The 27,613-nt window shown below is 43.5% G+C and overlaps 1 protein-coding gene across 1 annotated transcript in view; it reads right to left on the bottom strand.

Moving 5' to 3' along the window:
* Window positions 1-472: 472 nt before the first annotated feature.
* CILP2 (cartilage intermediate layer protein 2) overlaps window positions 473-27,613 on the bottom strand; it is a 44,865-nt gene continuing 17,724 nt past the window's right edge. The window contains exons 2-8 of the mRNA XM_063914575.1: window positions 22,464-22,733; window positions 17,053-17,235; window positions 14,413-14,562; window positions 9,711-9,983; window positions 7,001-7,109; window positions 5,470-5,627; window positions 473-5,386 (exon numbers count right to left, since the gene is read on the bottom strand). Coding sequence (XP_063770645.1) covers window positions 3,006-5,386; window positions 5,470-5,627; window positions 7,001-7,109; window positions 9,711-9,983; window positions 14,413-14,562; window positions 17,053-17,235; window positions 22,464-22,733 — 3,524 coding nt within the window. The 3' untranslated portion in view covers window positions 473-3,005. The remainder of the gene's footprint in view (window positions 5,387-5,469; window positions 5,628-7,000; window positions 7,110-9,710; window positions 9,984-14,412; window positions 14,563-17,052; window positions 17,236-22,463; window positions 22,734-27,613) is intronic.

Raw genomic sequence — 27,613 nt, 5'->3', positions numbered from 1 at the left:
GGAGACCTGCAAAACATGCACTGTGTGTGGTAATGAGGACCGAGTTTGCAGACCTATGCTAGGGTGATGTTCTCCATCTCCAATCCTCGGGACCCCTAACAGTGCATGTTTTATACATCTCCTCAGTATCACAAGTGAAATAATTAGCTACACCTGTGGATCATTCAAAAGTATCAGCCAGCAATGAATACACCTGTGCATCAACTAGGAGAGCTGTAAACATGCAAACTATACAATTACTGTATCTGGCAGATTATCTGCAAGATCTAGCTGGTTGGAATGGAAATCTGGTAATGGATTAGAGCAAATGACAATCGACAATTTGCTCCCAAACACTGCAAAACGGACAAAAACAGTTGTTCACACAAGTTGGTTAAATTTGCGTTTAACCAATTTGTCTGAACGACAGGGTTTTGTTTGTTTTCCAGTGTTTGGGAGCAAAGGGTCGATTGTCATTTGCTCTCATCCATTACTAGAATTTCATTATAACCAGCCAGATCTGGCAGACGGGTTTGGACTGGCCCACAGGGGAAGAGGGGAAACCACCGGTGGGCCCCACCTCTTCTTCTAGGGATCAGGTTCCAGACTGTGCACTTGAATTACTCATTTTATATGTTACCTTATACTTCACAGGACTATGGTGTATTTTCTACAGTGCATTTCTGTTATTAACGATCATTATCATTATGTATTTACCAAAGGGCCCAGACCATGCACTCTCTAATGGGTAGCCAAGCCCCTGTGGCAAGTGGCCACACCCCTAAACATAGGCCCCTACCAATGCTTTTTCCCGGTGGGCCCTTCATGCCCCAGTCCGACATTGCTGGCAGATTATCTGCCAGATAATTGTATAGTGTGCACCTATCTTTATACCCCTTTTACACCAAGCTTTTGACTCGGATTATTGCTGGGTCTACCTTGAAAAATAACCCAGGTCGAGTGACCAGGGTATCAGACCCTAATAGATACCAGGGTTGGAGCCAGGTAACAGTGCAGTGTAAACAGCTCGACCTGGGTTATCCAACCCGGGCTATGATTAAAAGCTGCTGATTGGCTGTGTATGCAGGTCCACCTCAAGGGAGGGTCTGTGAGTGACGTGCAGGGATAACCCCGGTTCAATGTAAATGGGACTGACCCGGGAATAAATAGGGTCCAATATGCAGTGTAAACAGGGTCTGACCCTGGTCTGATCCAAGTTGGTACTGCACAGTAAGGATTGCAAATTCTGCTAAGTAGCAGAATTTGTAATCCTTTGGATTGCATGCTGGGGGCCGCCCATCGCAGGGCAAGGCCCCACAGCATGCTAACACCCGCCGCCCCCCCACCCCCCTTGACCATGCTGAAATTGCGGTGCAACCGCAATTTCAGGGTGATCGCTAGAAATCAGATAGCCTGCTGCCGCCGCCATTTTAGTGATCGCACCAGCTGCGTGTGAGGTCATGCAACCTCCCCGAACATGGCCACCATTCACACCGCCATGCCCCCATTTCTCTGTTGCTGCCCACCGCAACGCTCCATCTCGGAAACGGAGCATTTCCGCCGCAGCCCCCACCCCGCAAACGCCTCTGCCTGATTGACAGGCAGAGGCAATCGCATTTTCTGCGGGCCAATGCAGAAATGTGGGCGCATGCACAGGATGGGCACTGTGCATGCGCCCGCACCCTCTTAGCAGATTTTGTGGTTTGATCACGTATTGCGATCCAACCTAAATCAGGCCCTGTGTCCGGAAACCTGGATTGAACCTGGGTTTTTGGTGTAAAAGTGGTATCCGTGTGGAGTTAGGAAACATTGTACTAGGAGTAACTTTTGTTAATTTGCTAATACAGAGTTTCCCAAACTCCACCATTACAGTCTAGATTTAAGGATATTCATGTTTAAGTCCAGATGTTTTAATCACATTTACTGAGGTACTTATTAAGTCAGCTATGCTCAAGCAAGGAGAGCTTTAAAACCTGGACTATAATGGCGGATTTTGGGAAACTCTGCTCTTATAGATCATCAACACCCATAGTTTGTCACACAAACCTTGTTAGTGATTGTATAATAGATAGGCTTACCATACGATCTCTTTAAACCAGGACACTAATGAATTACACAGGTTCTGTGGCTGGCTGACTTCAAGCCTCATTTCACCTAGTTTAAATCAGTGTCCTCATTTTAAAGAGGAACGTGCGGTGAGGTAAATGGCTCAGGAGGCACTGGCTAGTACCAGAACAAGATTTATACACAATACATGAGCCAAAGGGTACATATGGGCATTATATACAGGTGCAGCAGCATATACTGCTAGAAATTTGGTGAGTTTTGATCAGAGATGTGCAAAAAAGATAGCCTCACCTAACCGCACATCACTGGTTTAAAGGGATAGTATGGTAAGCCTAGTAAAAAGAGGATTGTTTCCCATTGTACAGTGCCTCCAGCTGTAATGCTGATGTATCTCTAATCTCAGCGGCTCAGAATTATGGAAAGTGAAATAGGCTAGGTCCTTGACTTGCAGGCTGCTCCCGGTTTCTTCATCCTGGTACATTTGTTTAAATTATTTATGTCTGCTAGCGTGAAAACAAAGCTAATTTTAAATTACTGATAGAGTACACCTAATTCTTACATTTACTCTTCTACAGATAGTAATTGGGTCTATGCAATCTATGATGATAAGGAAGAAGAGGTAGGGCCACAGAAAATGCATCAGGGGAGTAAAAACATTAAATCCAGGCCTGGTACAGTACTTCACATATAAGTTTGCTTTGTTGTGCCCAAATTTACCTTAGATCTAATGGTATCTTAAAAGTAAATAAATTAGCATCTACTATGTTCAAGAAAACTAATCATCAGATTTAAAGAGTTTGACTACTGACCTGAGTCCAGCACCTATTTACCTGAAAATAAAGACTATTAATAATTACACTCTCATAATTAGTCTTTAGGTTTCACTGATTCCTTTCAATGTATTTGTACAGTGGTAATAGGATGTTTGAGTTAAGATATTTCTGTCACGTTCATATATATTATGGCAGTCGAGGTTTCCTCTGGTTGGCAGATTGTTTTCGGGTATGATTAGAAGAGGAAACACCTGTAAATGGATAAGGCACCACACGTGCAGGATTACCTCTCTGTTCATTCTCTTGCATACCACGACGTATCTCACGAAGCGTTTCACCTGGGTTGTTAAGCAGACGCTGAAAGAAGCTTTCTCGTGTAACAGTTTTTTCCTGACAGTGAAAAGTGAGTGCAATTCCTACCTGGGATTTCATTTCCCTGGAAAAACCATCTGAGGTTCCATCAAAACATCGCCCAATGGCAATTTCTTTTGCTAGTCTTGGATTCTGGTCAGTAACTGTGTAAATACCATAGTTGTGTCCTAATGGGTCAACAGGAGCCAACATATTAAATACCCCAGTGTCATTCCCTAATGCAAGTGGTGGGTGGTGGCTGAGATAGTCTTCCAGATGCCTGTTGACTTCTGTGACACGACAGCTGCCTTGAGGAGTTACAGTAACCAGAGTGCGATCCACCATATTTTGGTCATATAGCATTCCACTGCACTTGAATTCCAGACAGGCTGCAGAGCTGCGTACCACTTTCAAATCCCTAACACTCCGGGTGTCACGTAATCCATATAGGAGACCCACAGTCTTTGTGTGACTTCCTCCAGTATTCCGTGACCTGACCATATATTCCTGTGGACCCTGTATCCGAACCTTTATATAACATGCCCGGAACTCTTGAGGGTTTGGCCACCAAGATAGATAGCCACCAATCCATGAGGTCAAGTCTGTCTCATCAAATGGGACAACATTGAACTCATACTTGTCTTCTTCTACTCTATAAAAGCGAAAGTGATTGTCTGAGATTGTGGCTTCTTCACATCCTCGCAAGTTTCGGTAGGCATATATTGGACCATTGGTCTCCTCAAAATTGTTTGGGTTTGGTTTAGCAAGGTTAATTTTAAAAGCCGTCTTTTTACCAGTGGGGTTTTCATGATCAGTTCTTTGATAGTTGAGTTTAGATAAATAAGGTTGAGAAACTCCAACAACATTTGGGTTTAGTTTGGGATAAGAGGAAGCTGCTTCAAGTTCCTCACCACCCATTATAGCAGTGACGTATGCAGAGTAAGCATCTGGCTGCTTAGCGTCACAGAAAGCAGGAAGGCAGGCTCCATTCCTTCCTGTTATCACACTGTCAAATCTACCCCAAGCTCTAGGGTTAGATGAAAATCCTTGCATAGGCTCTAGATTTATAAGAGTTATAACTATTCCTTCTAGTTGTTCATTTCGCATGAACTTCTCATTCATATATGCTCGTACCTTAACAAAGCATCTCCTGAACTCTGGCACATCTAGGTTGAAAAGTCTTCTCTCACGTATTTCCAACTGTCCTATTAAAAAGGACCTCTCTTCCCTTCTTTTCCTTTTGGTCTGCCCCATCATCTGAAAACTACTTTCTTCCTCCCACAGTCCAGTCTGTGGGTTTAAAGACCAAAGTTTAATTTCATTGTGATGCTGGGGCATTTTAATTTGCTCTGCATCCAGTCGTACCTCCACTTTCCCAGTTTGAAGCCAAGAATTAGTATCTTTTTCCCTGAAGTCCACAGCAAACATTCCATAAGTCCTGAGTGGAGAAATATCTCCATCTCTGTTGACAAAGTTAAGATCACTTGAAGCAGCAGAAGCTGTGCTAATGTTTCTAGGGTCAAGAAAGGTTAAACTGGCCTTAACTGTACCACTGTAGGATTCTCCATTGGTTTTGGTGAAGGAGTTTGGTGGTATTACAATCTCACCAATTGGATCTTCTCCAAGTATTTCTCCAAGAGAAATCACATTTGATAATGCAGGATTCAGATCAATTGGGTCTTTTCTTCTCATTACTTTCACTTCCTGGTAGACAGTATTTCCTTTTGGATCAAATGGAATAACTTTTATAGTCTCAATAAACTTATCTTGATGATCTACAAATGTGACCACCAATCTTTTGGTACCAACTGGCACTTCCAGCGTAAAATCTCCTTTGTAACCTGTAAATCCCATATTATCCCCATTCATAAAGATTTTTCCGAACTGAAGTGGCTCCTCTGTGTCATATGCAGTCACCCATCCACGAACTAAAACTTTAGGCTGGATACATTGGGCACAACCACACTCTACAACAACCATGACTGGTAGAATGTATCCTGGACACTTCACATCATGTAGTTTCATTTGCTTGACCCCACAACAGTAGTCTACTTCATCTTTACACTGGAGGTCAGAGTTTATATGATCTACACACTGTGTATTAGGACACTTGCCTACATTGTAGTAAAGAGAACCAGTTTCAGTTTGAAAACAGTCAGTTGGTAGCTTGATAAAATGTTTGTGGGGGGTCTTATCACAGTGAGATTCACCTTTACCTTTAATGAAAAGAAACCATTATCAATAAAAGTCATTAAGGAATGAAAAAATAAAGATTCCAAGTTATTTATTGTTTTGTTACCTATGACTATTAATTGGGCTACAGAGGACCTGATGACCCCCAATCCATTTTTGGCTTTGCATTGATATCTCCCAGCTTGTGATGCATTAATATTTTGTAGAGTTAAACTTTTGTCATACTTGAGATTGTGTTTGTCCAGTAATGTACCATTGTGATACCTGTAAGAGAAAGGAGAAATGTGTGGGTAATGAATGGTTTTAGTCAACTTTCCAATATGTATTTAGTATGGTGTAAAGACATACGTCTTGACAGTTAATCACTGTGAGGAGTGAGCATCCAGATCTATGTGTAATATAGCTGCATATGCTTGAGTCAAATTGCACTCACTCTATCTGACACAACTGTGACTTCTTTCAAATATTCCTTGATCTCTAATACTGTATGACTACATTTTCCACCTGATCAGATACTGTATGTATTTGGTCCACACATGCAGGAATTTTTGGGGGTCATCCAGACCTGATCGCTCGCTAGGTTTTTTCGCTGTGCTGCGATCAGGTCACAACTGCACATACATATGCACCGCAATGCGCAGGCATGTCACACTGGTACAAAGTGGATCATTGCTGTGCGATTGGTTTAATGAAGAATCCATTCGCACAGCCGATCGCAAGGAGATTTACAGGAAGAGGGCATTTGTGGGTGTCAACTGACCATTTTCTGGGAGTGTTTGGAAAAACGCAGGCGTGTCCAAGCGTTTGCAGGGCAAGTGTCGTACGTCAATTCCAGGCCCAGACAGGCTGAAGTGATCGCAGCGGCTGAGTAAGTTCTTGGCAACTCAGAAACTGCACAAACTTTTTTTGTACTGTTCGGCTGCACATGCGATCGCACACTTGCAAAACTAAAATACACTCCCCTGTAGGAGGCGACTATCTGATCGCAGCGCTGCAAAAAACTGCTAGCGAGCGATCAGGTCTGAATTACCCCCTTTGTTCATTTGATCTAAAACAATGAAGTTGCCAATCCAAATCAATGCATGCATAAAAACTTGATATTACCTAAAAAGTTGTGAACATAGATCCCTGTTCTTTTAAAAAAACAGGTTGTCTACTTACACCGGATTGTCATCCCACAGATTAAAAATACATGACTCAAATTTCACCTTCAAAATATCTGCTAAACTTAAAGGTTCATATACTTTTGCCACTCACAGATATGTGATATTGGATCATTTTCTTCAATAAAAAATGAGCACGTCTCATTTTTTTGCCTCATTTGTTTGATTTGGTTCTCTTTATCTACTTTTAAGACTTGTGTGAAAATCTGGGGTAGTTTTAGCCCAAATTTCAGCAGAAATATATAAAATTCTGAAGGGTTCACAAACTTGCTAGCACCACTCTATGGATAAGTTGCAGAAAAGAGATCGGTATTTAATATTTTAGCAATTCTTCTTTGTATTTAATACATAATTAAGAGAAATCCATTGCTTTTTGAATGCAATATCACTGTTACCTGTATATATATATATATATATATATATATATATATATATATATATATATCAAATCAACTAATGCATTTTATTCCTCACCAGTAATACTTAGAGGGAACTGGATTCCCAGTAGCTTCACAGCACAGGGCCACCTTTTGTCCTTCTCTTCTGATTTTTGAATATGGATGTTGTACCATGTAGGGTTTTTCTGATAAAGTATAAAAGCAAGCATCATATAATCAGAATTATGATACAACCACAAGAGCTGTGCATACAAAGTTGGGTGACACAAGTCATCTGTGCTCCTTCTTACATTCACTGTATTAGGGCTGTGGTGACTGACTGACACAGTAAATGGAATATTTGCATAAGACCAAGAAAAACGTCTCTCCCTGTTCTGTCTATATTATAGTCCCACTGCCAGTCACTGCATTACTCAGGCTTATGTCACCCTGCTCTTATTCATTCAGTCACTGCAGAGTCTGGTCAGTGTCCACAACATGGGTAACAAGTTAGAAGCCAGGAGGCAAGATGAACACCATCACTAGGACCTTTGTTACATGAGAAAGGGTTCTCATCTCACCTCACGGGAAGAACAATCCAATATATATATATATATATATATATATATCCGTGTAGAATGGTACTCCGTGTTCAATTTTACAGCAACCGGGGTGCCCTCCTTGGATTAGCACACATGTCTCTCTTTCCTTGCATACAGACTAGGTGGCACTCCATCAGTCTTAGTTTTGAAGAAAAATGTAATGCTCAATGGAAAACATTTCAAGGCCATATGGCCTTTTCATCAGTCTGTCACAACCTGATGAAAAGGCCATAGAGCCTTGAAACGTTGGCCATTGAGAATTACATTTTTCTTCAAAACTAAGACCTATGGAGTACTGCCTCGTCTGTATGCACGGACACAGAGAAATAGTCTATAGCCTGTGTATAGCAGTAACATGAACTTATGTCTAGAATATGTCTAGTATATACAATTACCTGTCCAAGACACAACTAAGCGCTAGTAAGCTTTATAGAGAGAAAGAGAGAGCTGTCAGAATCAGGGAAAGATACTGTACCAGCCAATTACTAACCAATTAAGAGCTGGGGTTGAGCTCAATCTTTATAAAGATGCTGTTTCATGTTGGCTGCCAATCAATGCTGGACAAGCTGGACAATCTCATAATGAGGTGAACTGCTAGGTGAATATATCGACACAGGCTAATTTAGAAAGCTATCCCTGATCGCTAACCCTAAAACACCTTTCCCGCAGCCTAAACCTCCAACCTTCCCCCTCAATCTACACCTAACCTTCCCCAGTGATGCCTAACCTAACCCTCTCTTCCTCCCTCGCAGTCTAACCCTAATTCTGCCCCCCCCCCCCCCCTCGGGTAACTAACCCTCCCTCTCCGCAGCCTAACCCTAACCCCCCCCCCTCCTGCAGCCTAGTCCTAATCCTGCCCCCACAGCTTACCTCTACGGTGGCCCGTGAAAGCTTTTTTTGGGATCCCAGTGATTGGGATCCCAGCACCAGGATACTGATGAAGGTAGGGATCCCGGTGCCGGCATCCAAGTATCATCGTGATTCCGGCATTGGTATTTCGGTTGCCGGGAACCTGACCGGATGCCACTGTTAGATTAGATGTAGATTGCTATGGAAGGATTGTATGTGTTCTTAAACAAGAAACATGTTGTCACTGTAACCTTGGAGCTGTCAGTTTTACACTAATATACCTAACTATGCAGAATCCTCCAAAACATGATCCGCTGGGGTATTTGAGGAACCCCAGTTTAAATAAGCCAACCATGCTGTCATATGAGCTTGTTAACTAAGACTCAAGCTGTCAAACATTGTGCAAAAGCAGGTTTTAATGGCATCTTCAAGGCAGTATTTGCATGGAGGAAAGGTGGAACTTCTTCAAGTATAAAGCTCTTAAATATTACACATTGTCTGGGATGTAATTACATCCGGCGACCATGCAGGATGCCATCTGAACTCTGACATTTTTTAAAGGGGCAATAATGTACAAGGACAAACCATGCCTTGTACATGATTGCCCCTTTAAAAAGATGTCCGAGTTCGGTCGGCATCCCACACGGCTGTCGAACTTGGACTTCATTACATCCCGGACAATGTGTAATATTTAAGAGCTTTATACTTGAAGAAGTTCCACCTCTCCTCATTATGTACAATATTGTTTTGTGCTATAGCTAGAAGGCTCCAAAATGCAAAAATATGAAATATGACGTATAAAGCATAGGGTAGTTATTTGTGCTAATTACTAACAACACTAGGGCAGATGTATTAAGCCTGGAGAAGGGCTAAAGAAGTGATAAAGCAGTGATAAGTGGAAGATGATAAAACTGTCATTTTTCAAATCCGTAATGATTGGCTTGTGCGTTATCACCATGGACTTATCACAGCTTTATCCCTTCTCCAGGTTAATACATCTGCCCCATTGTTTTGGTTTGTATTTTACATAAATGACCTATTATTGTGTACAGTTCCATATAAACAAAATACTGTAATTGTACTGTAGTGTTAGCCAAATATCTCTCTTTCTGAAATCAGTAAGTACTGATTTGACTGAAAGAAGCAGGATAGGCAAAGTATAGGTCTGAATAAGGACATAAGGTTTTGCTAGACATACTTGATAGCTGACAAAACTTGAGGGCTGTATTTGTTTAATAATTCAACATTTCACTTTAAATCAGAAATCATAAACTCTTCCAGATTTCTATCAGTGTGATTAAGAAAAAAGATCAATACACGCTTTATTCATGTAGCCATAATACCTACTTGACCTACCTAATTTCTTCAAAAAGGCCTCAAAATAGGAGATGTTGGAGTCATTCTTAATGCTTTGCAATGTTACCGAAGAGAATCCATCTCGCGTCACTGTGATGTTTGTGTGAACTTCTGTGCAGACGCCTTTTAAGATGAGAATGCCATGCAGATCTGTTGTACCCACAATCTTGTCATTTATAAATACTTTGGCATTGTGCTGAACATACCCATGGGTACTTTGGACTTTGCCCATCAAAGAGTGTCCGACACATGTGCAGCCAGTGCACAATGCTCCTTTGATGTTCATTGACCAAAACCGATGCCAAGATGGAACACAAAGGAAAAAAACACATCAGTCTTGCAGTTATATCAACATAAACTTAACCGGCGGGTTGTAATGGCATCCAAGATCGCCGGAGGTGCAAGATGCATGCTTGTCACTATAAAAATGTCCGAGATCGGATGGCATCCCGCTCCTCCGGTAATCTCGGACGTCATTACGTCCTGCTGTACATTTCATATTTTCCACAACATTAGAAGAAGCAAAATAGAAAAAGTGGATAAAGAAAAACACAATGATATGATAGGCAGCCATATGCAGCAGGGACGTGCAGTCAGGAGAGGCAGGGGAGGCAGTGCCTCCCCTGTCATTAAAGGGATTACAAGAATACAGAGAAGATACTTATGACATGTTCTGTGTCATAAGTATCTTCTCATAGTAACCTAATCTTTTTTAGCATAAAAAAAAAGATTTCGGAGGCACCTTGAATGGTGCCTCTCGCTGCTAACTGTAAATGGCCGGAAGCAGGGGGCGGGCAGGGAGCGTGGCCGTGCAGAGGGCTGGAAAAGCCCATTAAAAAAAGCATTGAAAGCGGCACCTATAGAGGTGCCTCAGTGCAGCAGGGACGTGCTTTCAGCCCATGAAAGCACGCCCCTGTGACATGCACACAAGCGCCTCCCACCACCATGCAGAACCGCAGCAGCCATCAGTGGACTTGCCTGCTGGGATGACGAGTGACTCCTGCTGTGCTGTCCTGTGACCCCCCTGCCTGCCAGCCACCTCATTCGGTGCTTGCTGCTGAATGGTAGGAGGATGGGGTGGGTGTTTCTCAAAGGGGGCGTGGCCACGGGTCCATGATTAGGCCACGCCCCCGACTTCTCTTGGTCTTGTATGTGTCCCTGCCTACTCCTGCTGTATCCGGAAGGCTTAGTGACTGACTGGGGGAAACGGGGGAGAGTGGAAGGGCAGAGGAGAACAGGTATGTGTGTTGCTAAGTACAGGCTGGGTGTGTGTGTAGGGACTGGGGTGAACAGGGTGTGTGTGTGTGGTGTGGCTGGAGGGGACAGGGTGTGTGTCAGTGTATATGGGGACTGGGGAAACTGGCTGTGTGTGTGTGTAGGGCGTTGGGGGGGGGGGCTGGTGTGTGTGGTGATACGGGCATGTTGCTGGGGTGGGTTGCTCACTTGGAAGCTATGCTCAGGTGGGTGATCTTCACGTCTGTGGATGCTCGGTCCTTGTGCATTTGGCTGCACTATGTGCACTGAAAGGGGCTTTGTTGGCTGCGTTGTTGGCTGTGGGGCAGGGATGCGGGGAGGGTCGCTGCTCGTCCGGCTCAGGGGATCCCGCCAGTGGCGGTTCTATGTGCGGGTGGGCGTTCCGGTCACCTCACCAGCGCCATCAGCACCCATCTGCTGCCCGCATCACAATGCTTCCTGCTGCCGGGCGGCCGCCCCCAGTCCTGGCCACTTCCTCCTGACGGCCACCCCACCGTCCTCTTTTGCCCGATTCCTGCTGCCTGCCGCCCCCTAGCCACTTACCACTGCCGGTCGCCTCCTTCCACTACTCACTCACGCTCAGCTTCACGCTGGGTGGAAGTATGAGAACATAGAGCCAAGGGACCACAGGCGCCGGATGTGAGTGACGGCTAGCTGGTGCAGTGTGTATAAGGGGCTAGGTGGTGCAATTTGTTTAATGGGCTACCTGGTGCAATGTGTATAATGGACTACCTGGTGCAATGTGTATAATGGGCTACCTGGCGCAATGTGTATAATGGGCTACCTGGCGCAATGTGTATAATGGGCTACCTGGCATAATGTGTATAAGGAGCTACCTGGTGCAATGTGTATAAGGGGCTACCTGGTGCAATGTGAATAATGGGAAACCTGGTGAATTGTGTATAAGGGGCTACCTGTGTATAATAGGCTCTACCTCATGCAGTGTGTAAAATGGGCTACCTGGTGCAATGTGTATAAGAGCTACCTAGTGCAATGTGCCCCTGAGGCAACTAGGTTGTGGGGAGCGCCACCAGCAAATTTGATCCTGCGCCTTAGCTTACTTGCTACAGAAAGCAGACACTAGGGGGTATATTTACTAAAGGTTCTAAAAATGAAAAGTGGTGATGTTGCCCATAGCAACTAATCAGATTATGTCTATCATTTTCTAGGATGCAATAGAGAAACGATAGAGAGAATTTGATTTGTTGCTGTGGGTAACATCACCACTTTTCATTTTTAGAACCTTTAGTAAATTTACACCTAGGACCCAGAGCGGCTTTGACTCAGGCAAGGAACAATGTGTGGCGGGCCCTGCGTGACACAACCCATAGTCACAACCCTTGCTGTTGCTGGTCACATTCCCTGCGACGGTACACAATAGGCCCTTCATAGATTTCAGCTCCAGGCCCATGTGGTCCTTAATCTGGCACTGGTGATTATGCAGCAGCAGCACTGACAGTGACCTGCATGCGGCTGTCACTGTCAGTGCTGCTGTTACAGGGAGAGACGAGAGAGATGGTGCCAGCCAGTGTCTTCTGCAGTCAGTGTCAGTGCATGTAAGTGTTTAGTTTACACACACTGTCACACCACTGCTTTATTCTTGTTGTCCACTGTCCAGGTCTTTCAGTAACTTAATAGCGCCACAACCGCGGCGCTGCTAAGTTAATGAAAGCCCTGAACATTGAACAACAATTATACATTAATGCCCCCCCACCCCTGCCTTCCCCACTCCAATTCCAATTTTTTTTTTTTAATTCATTAAAATTCCCTACACAACACATACACAAATACTACATTTGCCTGCTCATCACGTTTGATGAGCAGGCACTTTGCGGTGCAGAACCCGGTGTTGGGCGGTAGCTGGCAGCGGCGGCGGGCAGCGTGACTTGACTTGTGCGGCAGAGGCGGGCAGCGGGACTTATGCGGTGTTGGGAGTTATGCAGCGGCGGATGGGCTTGTGCGGCGGAGGTAGGCAGCGGGACTTCAGCGGCGGCGGGACTTCTGCTGCGGGACTCAGCAGGGCATTTTGGCTGCAGGTCTGGATCATGGATCTAGTCCCTGCAGCCATTAGGGCACCATAGTTGAGGGCTTTGCCACTTTCAAAAATGACGCTGAAGTGCAGAGCCATTTTTGAAATACAAGATGGCCGCCGCGAGCCAATCACCCCGGCCAGTGCCTCACCAGCAACTGACCTCACCGCACGCCACTGATATGCAGTTACGTGGCATGTATATGTTAATGACATAGTTTTCATTTGAAAGCAAATGCTTACTAAAACATTGGCTCAGTGACAGGGCTCACTGTCTACCCTATTTTAATAATTTACTTTTGTGCTGTAAGAGAGAGAGGAAATATATATATATTTTTTTTAAATACACCAATCATTTGGCTACAATAACAATAAAGTCTTATAAACATTCCAAACTTCGATAATCTACGGTCATATCAAAAGATTATTGCACTCTGTTATTGAGTTAATTGTAGTTATATTTATATAGACTGCTAATTGTGCTTTCTTGTGAGATACTACTATTTGGAATACTAAACACTCCCTTAATGATCCTATATAGATATTGGTACTGTGGTAACAATATGGGTCTGTGCAGGTCAAAAATCACTGGGGGCATGTTTACAAATGGGTGGTTTGTCAAAGTGCCGATTATCAGTGGCTATGACTAATCATTGTAAAACAGCAACAGGAATCAGTGCTAAATAAGGCTTGTTTACCATTGATTTCTTGTGCCACCGTCAGATGGTAAAACCGTCAGATGGTAAATATACCCCAGGACTCATGAGTGTACATTGCATCCCCCAGAGCCGACCCTAGCCATAGGCAGTATTGGCAAATTCTAGAGGCATCTGAAAGCCTGATAAGCATTTGGGTAGGCTCGACATCTAAAATCTAATTAGCAATTTTGAGCTGTAGCTTTATTGCACTGGAGGTGCACTGGCTTTCTTAATTAGTGTATGACGGTATTTTAAACACTGGGATGCTGATGTCTGTATATTGATAGCCAGAGTGCCAACCGTCGGGATCCCGATACCAACCATTATTACAGGGTAGAGATGTGCGTGGACCCCTGTGTTTTGGTTTTGGTTCTACTTCATCACCAAAACCACCCCCAAGTGTTTAGGTTCGGATTCGGATTTAAGTTTGGTTTAAAATCGATCGATAATCAATGATAACATTTGATTAAAACAACTAAAATCATGTAATTTTTGCAATCCAAAACAATTTCAAATCCAAATTCCAAACCTCGGGAAGATTCAAACTGGGATTTGGTTTGGAACGGAACTCCTTGGGTATCCGGACCGGGTTTTGGTTTGGTTCAGATCCACAAAATTCAGGTGGATTCTGATTTCTGGAGAACCGAACCGTACAGCTCTATCACAGGGTTTTCATACTTCTTAAAACAGAAGATATTTCTTACAATATCATGTTTTTTACCTCTACATCGAGATTTCCCACACTTTTGAACTTGGAATGAACGTCCAGAACACGGAATCCCTTTACTGGAACATGTACGGCGACGGACACTTTCACCCCCTTCACAAGTTTTTGTGCAAGGCGCCCAGGCACTCCAAGCAGACCATTTTCCTATAAAGCACAGTTAGCAGATTATATAATAAAATGTATTATTTAAAACAAATGACATTTTCAGACTGAAATTTACTTTACTATCAATCAAGTAATGTGTTAAATTAATATTTATCAGCTTGTCATGGTTTTTGAAACTACATATAGAAATATAGAATTTAGATGGCAGATAAGAACCATTTGGTTCATCTAGTCTGCCCTAAACACATGTACACACACACACACACACACACACACACACACACACACACACACACACACCGGTTAATTTTTTTTGTAGGAGCCAATTAACCTACCAGTATATTTTTGGATTGTGGGAGGAAACCGGAGCACCCAGAGGAAACTCACGCAAGCATGAGGAAAATATACAAACTCCACACAGTTAGGGGCCATGTTGAGAATCAAACCCACAACCTCAGTGCTGGGAGGCAGTAATGCTAACCATTACACCATCTGTACTGGTTGACATTTTTGTTGAATAAAACATAATTCAAAAAGCAATTACTAATTTGCATAGTGCACACAGAATTGGGAAAAAAACGCAGCAGTTTAAAAGTTTAAATATTGATTATTAAAAATGATTTAAGGTGTGTTTGAGTAAGATCAGAGCACTATTTTGTTGGCATTCTTCATTTGGTACCACTGACAAACAGGAAACAAAGTAGCTAACGTGTATCCAATTGAGTCATTGCCTCACAACGTATTTCAGTAGATAAGGCCTTTGATCTTCAGATTAGCAGTGACATATCAATTGGTGTGTTTGTGTTAGCAAGGGTGGGGCTGCATGCAGAGGTGGATTGGCCATAGGGTTTACAGGGAAGATTCCCGGTGGGCCGATGCACCTGTGGGGCCTGTTTTGTTTGAGGACGTGTGGTCCTTTTTATAGACATAATGAATAAGATACAAAATAAATTGCATATATGAAAATGACTTTGCCACTTAGCCTGTGATTGCAGATGATCTAGTGTATGCTCTGTCTGCCTGCTTGGCTGACATATAAGATTGAGTGAATAGGGATTGGGATACGGTTGGTGTAATAAGCAAGAAAATATCTTTCTAAAGAATGATATAGTTTCCTAAATTCTGAAGGTGTATCATATAATGTGCTCATAATATTTAATTTTATTTCTTTTTAACTTCCCCCTTGATGCTGGACATGCCCACTATCTGGAAAGTCTTGGGGGGAGGGTGCTGCTGCCATGGCCCATGGCTAGACCTTACACCTCTGGTGCTGCCCATATGGGGCCTCTAGTACAAATTCTTCCAGGTACGCTTTTTGTTCCCAATCCGCCCCTGGCTGCATGTGACTGGAGTGTCTTGATGGGATGAGTAAAATCAGAATGGAGGAAAACAGGACGCAGCAAACTGAGAGCTATTGGAAAGAGCAGAATATAAAAAATTGTGCAATTGCAATACTGTATTTAGGGATCTATTCACAGCGGCTGCATTCAGAAAGTCTGTGAACATGTACCGGCTGCAGTGAGCGACACTTCACCTTGCGGCCGCATCCTGGAAGGATGTGTCCGTAAGGTGATGGACGGTGGCGGTCGTCAGCAGGTTGTCGACCTGGCATTTCGCTGGTGTGGCGGGCGAAATGGGGGGCGTGTTGGGAGCATTTTTGGGGTGACTGCTTGACATCATATGCAGCCACTCCGAGTAAAAAAAATGGCGTCGGACCGCCTGCCAGCAGTCAGGCTGCACAGGCAGGGGTTGACCTTAAATTGATGCGTCTGCAAATAAATTGCGTATGCATTGCGGGGTGGCGCCAAATACATACTGGGCGACCTTGCCCTGTACTGGACTGCCCCCAGCATGTGAGTAGATGGACGCAGAACTTGCTATGGCAAGCAAGATCTACATCCATCTCTGAATAACCCCCATAATTAAACAGAAATTACTTGATACGTATCTAGAAATTTCTCTTTAACTTTATATTTCAAGTGCACTATTTTTTATGATTGCTAATAATACTATGTTATATCATTATTATTATTATTATTATCACTGTTTAATCCTTTATTCTAGTTTTCTTTGTATTTGTTAGAGGCTGACACTCTCCTTGAACTAGCTGCTTTTAGACAGCACCATTCTGGTCTATTTTGGAAAGAGCAGGTTTCCTCAGTAACAGAATAGTTACAGGCTCCTGTCAAATTGATGCAGGAAGATTGTGCTGTCACCTTTATATGGAACACAGGGGCAGATTTATTAAGCCTGGTGAAGTGATAAAGTGGAAGGTGATAAAGCACCAGCCAGTCAGCTCCTAACTGTCATTTTTCAAACCCAGCCTGTGACATGGTAGTTAGGATCTGATTGGCTGGGACTTTATCACCGTGCAATTTATCACTTCACCAGGTTTAATAAATCTGCCCCACAGTTCATTCATCCAGCTTGTTCTAAATTAAGAGTAAGTTACATTCATTATTTCTGGTTACAGTGCATCTAGCAATCACTATGTGTACTACTCAGTATCCTGACTCTGGTATTTCTCACCAATACATGGACTGGTAATGCAGACCCTTCGTTCTACGTCCTGGCCGAAACATCTTTCTAGGCTCAATGTGCTTAGAGGTTTTACACTGCTGCAGGTGCGCCGTCTGATCTGGATGCCTCTCGCACCACAACCTGTTTCAGAGCAAGCACTCCATGGAGACCAATGCGACCAGTAAAACAGATCTGAAATTATATAGGGTTATGTTAGTTAATTTTGATTTCGGCAACCACAGATCATTCAAGTGTACACATACATTAAGTACCGCAAGTTGTTTAATAACCTTCATTTTTGTAAAGGGTGTAACTAATAATTTTTTACTTGACCTTCCATTAACATTAAACTTCACACACAATGGTTTCCTCTCCTTTTTGTACAGTTGTTAGTTTTAACGATATGCACATGTGTAAACACATATAGGATTAGGGATTGCCTTTAATTTTATCCTTGTCCCATCTCAGCAGTCCATTTTATTTATATATTTCATGTGTAAGCTTTTGCTTGTGTTCTATCTTTCTTAAGGGCCCTACACACTGGGCGATTTCAGCGATTTTGATGACCATCGTTCATCATTGATGCATACACACTGAACGATATGAACGATTTAGCATTTATTTTTTGGGGGGACCTGCAAGTCGCTTTAAAAAAAAAAAAATTAACACTTTTTTCACTGTTCCATATAGAAGCATGCACGGACCACCCACCGTGTGTTTTGGTGCGATTCTTAGACACCTAATAAATTGCACCCTATTACATCTAGCCATAGGCGGATCCGGGGGGGGGGGGCACTTGGGCCCGTGCCCCCCCTTCCCCTGTCGTTTCTGACTTTTTTTTTCAAAAGGAGTACAGCAGCAGCACTACTGCTATTTCTGTCAGTCGGATTTGATAAAAGAGCCAGCAGGCACTAGGACCCGCCGCTGCTCTAACAGCAATTCCGTGTGGTAACCAATGGGGATGCTGGAGCTGCAGTTCCAGCCTCCCCCTGCTCACATTGCAACCTGCCTCCCCCACTGCCAGCCTGCCAGAGTCCAGCCCAGGCGCGGGGTTCAAATGCCAGCATCGAGTAAGACTGTTACATATGACGGCGCAGAAGGCTTCATTAGCCCTCACTGCACCGCACAGTTTCCCAGCACTTCCTCCTCCACTTCCTTTACCACCATGCTAGGTGCAGTCAAACTCAGCTCAGCTTTGAGAAGGCGGCTCGTGTGATTGTGACAGGGCTGTCCTGCAGATGTCTTATGCTGCTTGTTGGAGATCCAGCTGGCTGCTTCTGCTAATCAAAGATGGGCAGTTCGTGTCTTGCAGTCTGAGTCTCAGTGCAGTGCCCAAAACAAGGTATGCTGCACCTGCCACCACCAACTAAAAACTATAATAATTATATTGTGCTGGGGTGCCTTCCAGGCTCCCACAACTAATGGAATAGGTGACCAACATTTCAAGGCCCAATCAGCCTTTTCATCAGGGTGAAACATTGGCAATACACCAGGTTGCGCTCCTACAGCCAATCATTACCTGATGGCGTATTCTGTGAGGCCACGCCCCCTGTGATACCACTCCTCTTATCTGGGAGCACGCGTGCTTTAGGTGCATGTAAATATAACTATTACCGTTCCCCTATCATGGTGCCCCCCCTTTAATTTTCTTCTGGATCCGCCCCTGCATCTAGCCCCATGTGGCTGAATCCCTGAATCAACAATAATAATATCATGATTAGGGAAGGTGATATAGCATCAGAAGTAACTGATGAACAGTGAAGTCTCTTTGGTAGATTTATTGCATGTGAAGTTCACAGGGGCTCACGATAAATATATATCATGAACTGAAGACATACACATTGGTTTAATATTATATACCTTCATAACAGTATTACATAAACCAATCAAATCAACAGACCAATCATATACATAGACCAATTACATTTTCAAATATCATAATATATTATAATTCATATTAGGGAATTTCCAATTAATTGACTGTAATATCAAAATAAATTTTACCTCTCACCTACTTTGATTTCCCTATTCTGCAGGATACTAGCTAAACAACAGTCAATGAATTAGGTGCAGCTGGCCTTATTTATTTATGTCTTACTATAATCATATTTCCTGCAAACATATAAAAATTATATTTAAAGCAACTATTTCTTTTGCGCAATAGACAAACTGACATCCAGCTTCCATTATGTGTATTCAATTTTCCATATCAGAAGGGTAAAGCTGTTAGGCAGAAGAGTCATTGGGACTCTTGAGCATGACTAGGAGCACTTATTTCTAAAATGCTGGAAGACTGTGGCCTCTTTTATTCCAACATTTGTTCATCCACCTGCCATTTGGTCTGTGTGTTGTTGGGTATGCTTGGTTGAAGTTGGTGTGTTGGCTGGAAAACAACATAAACACGGCCAGAGAGCACATTTGATAAAAAGTGGAGATATATTGATGGAAGGTCATTTAGATACCATCTACATTGGAGTCTCAGATGCAACCCATAAGAGGTCAGTTTTTGTTGATAAGTAGAGCTGGAGGCATAGGACTAGGATAAACTAAAGATAGATAAAGTAACAACAAATCATCTCTTAAATGTTATTTTTCAAACTTAGGAGATGTACTAAGCCTTGGAGAATGATAAAGTGGAGAGACAGATAAAGTACCAGCCAATCAGCTCCTAACTGCCATGTTATAGGCTGTGTTTGAAAAGTGTCAGGAGCTGACTGGTAGTTAGTTTATCTCTCTCCACTTCATCACTCGACAAGGCTTAGTGCAATGCTCGAGTTCAAGATTTTTCCCATGCTGCACCCCTTCAGTGGAACGCGCTCCCCGCTCCATTAGACTCTCCCCAACCTTGCAAAGCTTCTAACGGGCACTGAAAACCCACCTATTCATCAAATCGTACCCTTCCGATGCATAACCTAGTCCTGAGGCTGCTCCTCCAACCCCCTGCCTCATTCCTTGACCATCTCTGCTTTGCTTACATCCTGCCATCAGGCTATTTCCCGCTTGCTTGCACCTCATATCATCTGTCTGTTGCCCCTTCCCACTAGATTGTTAGCTCCTCAGAGCAGGGCCCTCTTCCCTCTTGTTGTCAAAGCCCTCTTCTACTCAGATTTCACTTACAGCCCTCTCCTACTCAGCGACCATCTTTACCCGCATATTCTCCTGCTGGTAAAGGCTCATCTCTATCTATGGCCGCCAGACCCTAGTAGTACGCTGATTACTCCCTCGCTACTTACATCTTAGCTGTATTATGTATTGAGAATTGTGGTGCTCTTTGTTTCCTGAACTCGATTTGTGTTATTTTTACTGTAAGGTTAAGTTCTGTCTCCCTATTCTGTTCTATTGTATGCCCTTTGTACAACGCTGCAAAACACTTGTGGTGCCTTATAAATAAAATATAATAATAATAATAATCTTTCCCACAGCCTGTAAAATGACAGAAGCTGATTGGTTGGTACTTTATCTCTTTTCAAGCTTTGATACATCTAGCCCTGAAGTGGTATATTTGTGTTAGGTGTCAGTTTATGACCCTCCAATTTATTACACATGTGTTAGGAGTAAGCGTATGTGGCATAGTGGTTATTGAATCTTATAGTAGTACTCTCTCCCTGATGAAACTGTCCTTCTGTCAATGGATAAACCAGATGTGTACCTGGACGTCTGCTAGCAAAAGATTTTATCTGCTACTCATTTTTGTTGCTGTTGGATAGCTTGGACTACATTCCTGTGGATCTAGCTACAAGCGCTGAAATGATTATCCTTAAACTGACTTTCAGTCTTCCTATAGACAAGGTCCTGTGAGTGATTTAAAACACCCTTTTGGACATATGCATGCACAGAACTGACAGTTATTAACATTGTCCAGGAGGGTGTCTTGTATTCAGCCCCCAGTGGGTAATTATGAAATGTGGAATCCTTACTGACTGTTTTATCTAGGGTCCCAGTTTATCTACACAGAATGATATTAGCTTTGTAAAGCTGCGTTACTTATAAGTGCTGATATTTATTGTAGTTATATTCTCATATTTTACATTTCCGTTGTAACCATCTAATTTAAAATTTTTCCCAGCAAACTGTATTAAAAATCCAACATTTTTTTCCAGCAAATTATATTAGAAATCAACAATTTATAAAAAAAAACATCTATTTGTAACTTTTTATACATTCACCATACCTCCTCTCTGCATATCAGGACCTAATCCATTATATTCTCCACTAACAAGACCCTAATCTTTCTCTCCACCAATCACTGGCGTATCTATAATGGGTGCAATGTGTGTGCGTTAAACACAGGCCCTCAGGGTCCATGGGGGTCCAAACCACTCACTTTGCACCCATTTTTTCAATATTTACCCTCTGGAGTCCTGTGTTGGCAGCAGCACCGCTGCAATAACCACCAGGGAAATGGTGCAGTGACCATTTTTTGCTGGCATTTCACACATGAACAGGAGGAACATCACTGGGAAAATGGCTGCCACGCCATTTTCCTGGAGATCTGTGCATGTGCACTAGACTCTGGGACACTCCTAGTGACCCTAGTGCCCAGAGTCTGCTGCTCTGCTGGCTAAAGTGGAGGGGGCCTGGACGGAGACTGCACACGTGCCTCCTCCTCTCTTGATGCGCCCCTGCCACCAATCACTTAGGTTCTTTTCTCTCAGGCCCTGTCTCCTCACCAGACATTCACCCTTCCTCCTCCCCTATAAACAGACCTAAGGGGAGATTTATCAGCTCTTAACTGTAATTTTTCAAACACAGGGGTATTTGTATCAGAGCTTGGAGAGTGATAAAGTTGAGCAAGTCAAAGTACCAACCAATCATCTCCTAACTGTAATTTTACAGACTGTGTTTGAACTAGGAATTGATTGTTTGGTACTTTATCTCTTTTCTATCTCTTTCCACACTTTCATAAATATCCCCCTTATTCTCTTCTCCTCTGTGCTCACCAAAAATCCAGCCTTCCTGCTCTTCCTTCAGCCACCCTTCTCTCCACTAACCAGACACTCATCCTTCTTCCTCCCGACTCACTGCATACTTCTGACTTCTTCACTAGGTGGGTGTTCCTAAAAGTTCTCATAAATGTGACTGCATCACTGAAAGCCTGTGGTTGCATCTTATGTGATTGTGCCAGGCAAGGGGTTAAATATACTTCACTTTATATTTGCTACCTGTGCGTTCTAGTTTTTCTGTACTGCCAGATGTAGCAATGTAATCTATAACATGTCCCAGTCAGCTGTGTGCATTAAGTTTTTTCCATCCATGACCAATGACCATATTAATAGTTCTCTATGTTTAGATAGCTAACAAAGAAAACTAAAACAGTAAATCAGCATATCTACAGTAATTGAGAAGTATAAAGCATTCCATTCAATCAATCTCTCAAGTCAACTATATTAATCACGGGATTATAATGAACTCTTACTTACCGGGTGGGCATTGAAACCTTACATGGTAGTTGGAGCAGTTTTTGCCTTTCCGCTGCTCTTTGTTGATGCACCAGAATCCGGTTTCAGGATTAGAGTGCACATACTCCTTTCTGTCCTTTGGGGTGGCCCATTCTGTGGTTCTGGCCTCAAGAGCTATAGGCCGGAGGCACAAGCGATGTGGATAATAGAAACGAATGGCTTCTACAGTTTCATAGTCTCCACCACCTCCAGGATGGTCTACATTAAACCAAGAGGTCCACTGTGTAGCAACTGAAGATATGAGATAATGAAATAATAGGGTTTATTAGATAAACACACAAACAAGCAATGCTCTTATCCAACAGCAGAATCCATCTTACATATAATGAGTCTATGGTAACATTAATGTTTGACCAATACAACTGTGTCAATCATTACCACTAAGCCTTTTTTCAGTGGTACTGGGTAATCATAGCTGAGTCATTATGATCAGGCCCAGTGGGATTATGCAAACTTTTTGTGGTCTTTTTGTGGGTCAAATCAGTATATTATCTAGAGCCCCATAGGTTCCTTATCTGGTTCCGTAGCTGATATAGAGATCACTCCCAAAGATTTTACAAAAACGTATTTCTCCAAGATGAGGTGATATAACCAGGGCCGCTGCAACCTGCTCAGCAAAGGTATGCAAAGCAGGGAGGTGCTGGTCTGGAGAGGAGCTACCCTGATGGCATATGCGGTGCCCCGCCCTCCCCCCCTTCCTTGCCGCTGCACCTATCAAGCCATAGGAATATCCAGGGGGCGGGACATCCATTTTTTCTGCCTTTTTTTATAGCAACACCGAATGGCCTTTTTTTGTAGCAGCACCACACAGCCTGGCCGATGGTGGCACTAAAACCAAGCGGCTTGCTGGAGCCCCAACATCTTCTTCTGTGCATGTGCTGCACTGCGCCCTCTTTTAAAAGCAGGAAACTCCAGCCAGCCCGTCACACACGGGATTGGACCGCGTGCAGACAGGTAAAACAGCAGTGGCAGCCAGCCAGGTCAGTGGCTAATGGGGTGAGCACTATCACCCTGTGTGTGTCCCTGTGTCACCCCACGTATATGACCCTCTGTCATCCCATTTATATGCCCCTCTGCCAACCTGTGAATTTCCCTCTGTCACCCTGTGTATGTCCCTCTGTCACCTGCTGTATATGTGCCACTGTCACCCTGTGTATATGTGCCACTGTCACCCTTTGTATACCCCGCGGTCACCTTGTGTATGCCCCTCTGTCACCCTGTGTATGCCCCTCTGTCACCCTGTGTATGCCCCTTGTCATCCTGTGTATGTCCTTCTGTCACCCTGTGTATACAGTATGTGCTGTCACAATGTGCATGTCCCTCTGTCACCCACCCTGTGTATGTCCCTCTGTCACCAAGTTGATGTCCCTCTTTCACCATCTGTATGTCACCCTGTGTATGCCCCTCTGTCATCCTGTGTATGCCCCTTGTCATCCTGTGTATGTCCTTCTGTCACCCTGTGTATACAGTATGTTCTGTCACAATGTGCATGTCCCTCTGTCACCCTGTGCATGTCCCTCTGTCACTCTGTGTATGTCCCTCTGTCACCCAGTGTATATCCCTCTGCCACACCCCTAGTAGTGAGCCCATGCCCCTTTTATGTTACCTAGTACCACTAAGGTTGACTTTATATCCACTTTGTTGAATGAACCTGGAAGTGATGTCTAGTGATGGAGGAAGAGCGGTTACTGCCTTTAAAATGCTGTTATTTTTAGGGTTTTTTTCCTATGTTATTTGGCCTCCAGCAGAACAAACTTTACCCTCACGGGCTCACTTTGCGCGCCACACTTCAGCACAATAAACCACTCTGCTTCACTCCCCATAGGTCACTATTCACAGTAGATGATGACATAGCCCAGTGCCTAATGGGAAAGATCCTTTTGGTGAAGGACCACTGACCTACCATACCACTAAACTCCCCCCTTCTCCTTTCATGATGCCCACTGTCATTTTCTTCTGAATCCACCTCTGCTGTGTCTGGTGGGTGGCATAATGTGGAAGCAGCATTAATGTGGGCATTATGTGTACATGGAGCATTCCTACTTTGGGCATTATGTATCTAAGCGTCACTACTTGGGATGTTATGTGTAAAAGCGGCACTACTACTGTGAGCATTATGTAGAAGGGGTGTTACTACTGTGGGCATCTACTGTGGGCATTATGTGTAAGGGGCCCTACTACTGTGGGCATTATGTGTATATAGGGCACTACTACTGTGGGCATTGTGTATAAGGGACACTGCTGCGTGGCATAAGAAATATAAGAGGTACTACTGTGTAGCGTACCATGTAAAAGGGGCACTACTGTGGGCATAATGTGTATAAGTAGTACTACTTTGTAGTGTAACATGAATAAGTGGCACTACTATGTGGCGTAATATGAACCAGGTGCATGCACTATGGGGGTAATTCAGAGATGATCGCAGCAGCAAATTTGTTAGCAGTTGGGCAAAACCTTGTGCACTGCAGGTGTGGCAGATATAACATTTGTAGAGAGAGTTAGATTTGGGTGGGTTATATTGTTTCTGTTCAGGGTAAATTCTGGCTGCTTTATTTTTACACTGCAATTTAAATTTCAGTTTGAACACACCCCACCCAAATCTAACTATCTCTGCACATGTTATATATGAACCCCCCAACACCCCCCCCCCCTCAGTGCACATGGTTTTGCCCAAATTTGCTGCTGCGATCAACTCTGAATTATGCCCAATGTGTGGTGTAATGTAAGATTGTGCTACTGTGTGGCGTAATTTGAAATGGGGGTACTATTTTGTGGCTACGTCCCTTCCTTATGAGACCACACCCCTTTTGTGGCAAGCACCTCTGGTGCGTGCTATCGCTTCATAAAGTATGGGAGGGTGCAAATTAATAGTTTGCAGGGCGCGCCGAATCCCCTAGCACCGACACTAAACTATTAAACTAAACCCGACTAAACTACTTTTGCAAAATTGAATTTATTGAAAAATTGGAAACTATGTTCCCAAATCATTAAATTCAAATTGGTATGTGGGGGTTATGTAATAGGGTCCACGTTTTCAGAAGCAGTGCAATTCCAGTAGCATGATTCCAGTAATCTTGGCTGCATATCAAAGGGACAATCATTTAAAATGCAAAACCTCCCTGGTTTTGCCTTTTAAATTATTGCCAGTTTAAGTCTGCAGCCAAAATCGCCAAAATCACGCTGCATCTGACAACTTGGATCCTATTACATAACCGGACATAACTTGGACTCTATTGCATAAACCCTGAAGGTGATTATATTACCCTATTACATAACCCACTGAAGGTAGCCCCCTCAGTGGCAACTCCAGTAGCCCACAACACCACCTACCTGATGCAGGGGTTAAACAGGGATCTCATCAGCATGAGCTATACAGTGGCAGCCTGGATTGTGAAGGGCTTTGTGGTGCATCTAGTGCAGACTGCACCATCAGGCTTTAAACTCAATGTGACGCAGTAGGGTGCTTTGCCACCTAATTGGTGGCTGTAGCAGGGTCCGTGGAACCAGGGATGCATCAGTGGCTAATGGACGCCAGATGAGAGAGACCCAAGGAATGGCCGCACATGCACAGTAGCGCCTGTCGCAGGTCAGAACTGCTGTGAGAGCCTCAGTGGATCCTAGTGCCCACCAGCTCTATACTATGTGATGGAGGAAGTGCTGCACTCCAAACAGCATTGACTGGTACCTCTAATAAAAAAAAAAAAATTTTTATTGGGGGGGGGGGGGGGGGGGGGGGGGTGATAAGCTCCCTTGATACCCCCCATTATAGTGCATATGCCTGTTCTATATTTTTTCAAATTACCCCTCTCTTCTTTGGCATCCTTCACCAATCTATGTAATATACAAACACATATTTCTTTATATTCACCCGAGAATCTGCTACTTTTCTATGAAGCACAGGATGTGACTATTACAAATAATCTTAGAACAACTCTTGCTTTTAGGCTGGAAATGCTTCAGACTTGCTTCTCTAACAAATATACGTATATACGAGGGTGGGGTATGTGTGACCGGTGGTCAGGAGAGCGGCGGTCACAATACTGTCGGCAGGATCCCGGTGTGTAGATGCCTGGGGGGGCGGGGGGAGGGGGGGTCGTCGAGCGCAACAAAGCCCCTTGCGGACTTGCCGCAGGTTCTATTCCCACTCTATGGATGAGTGGGAATAGTACCTGTTGGTCGGCCATCGGGATTCTGAGGGTTCGGGCTGTAGGTGCTGGTATTGTGACCAGTGGCCTCCTGACTACATACCATATACGATACGATATATAAGATACTAGCTGAAAAATATGACAATTTCGTCTGGAATTTTTTTGATGTTGTTGATTGAAGTAAAGAATGAAACAATATGAATGATCTGAACCCACTGATTGCAATTATTTTGGTTTCATCAATAATGTACAAACCTATCCTGTCATGGTATGTTTCACATGTAGGAACAGAGATTGACATCCCATGCAGACCAAAGGATTTGCTTCAAAGAAACATCTGTTGTGTAATAAACGTTGGAGAAGATTTTATGAATAACTAGAAAATTATGGATTTTTTCATTTGTTTAAATCAAGGTCTGAACATAATATCCATTCATCCGTGTAATGTAACACTTGAGATTTTGTTGCTTACATGATGTCCTGTGGAACAATGAAATACCAACTTGAAAAAAAAATTCTATATAATACATCATGCTTTCTAGAAGTTCTATAAACATTCTTACTGTCACAAAGATCTGTTGTATTGTGCCAGCATATAATGGGAACATTCTCTCTATTCACACCTACTGTATTCCAGTTTTAGAGGCGCTCACAATGTCCTTTTCCTAGGCACATATTCATTGTGCCAATTACATCAGAAGCCAATAAGTACAGTATGCCTTTTTATTATGTTCTGGAGCAAAATATGCAACACAGCACACATACAAACTCCATGCAGATAGGACATTAGTCTGAAAAGTCTTAAGGCCCATACACACTTGACGATAAAATGAACGACGTCGTTCATTTCAGCCCTCATCAACGACGTCGCTCATTATATCGTCAAGTGTGTATGCATCCGACGACCACCGATGCGCGGCCCCGCGGGACGTTAACGACCCTCGCTTATCTGTGGAGCATGTA

This window comes from Pseudophryne corroboree, chromosome 1, assembly GCF_028390025.1.
Source record: "Pseudophryne corroboree isolate aPseCor3 chromosome 1, aPseCor3.hap2, whole genome shotgun sequence".
In the NCBI taxonomy this organism is placed as follows: domain Eukaryota; kingdom Metazoa; phylum Chordata; class Amphibia; order Anura; family Myobatrachidae; genus Pseudophryne; species Pseudophryne corroboree.
Note: the sequence above shows the minus strand (reverse complement) of the source record. Positions and strands in the feature narration are given on the sequence as shown.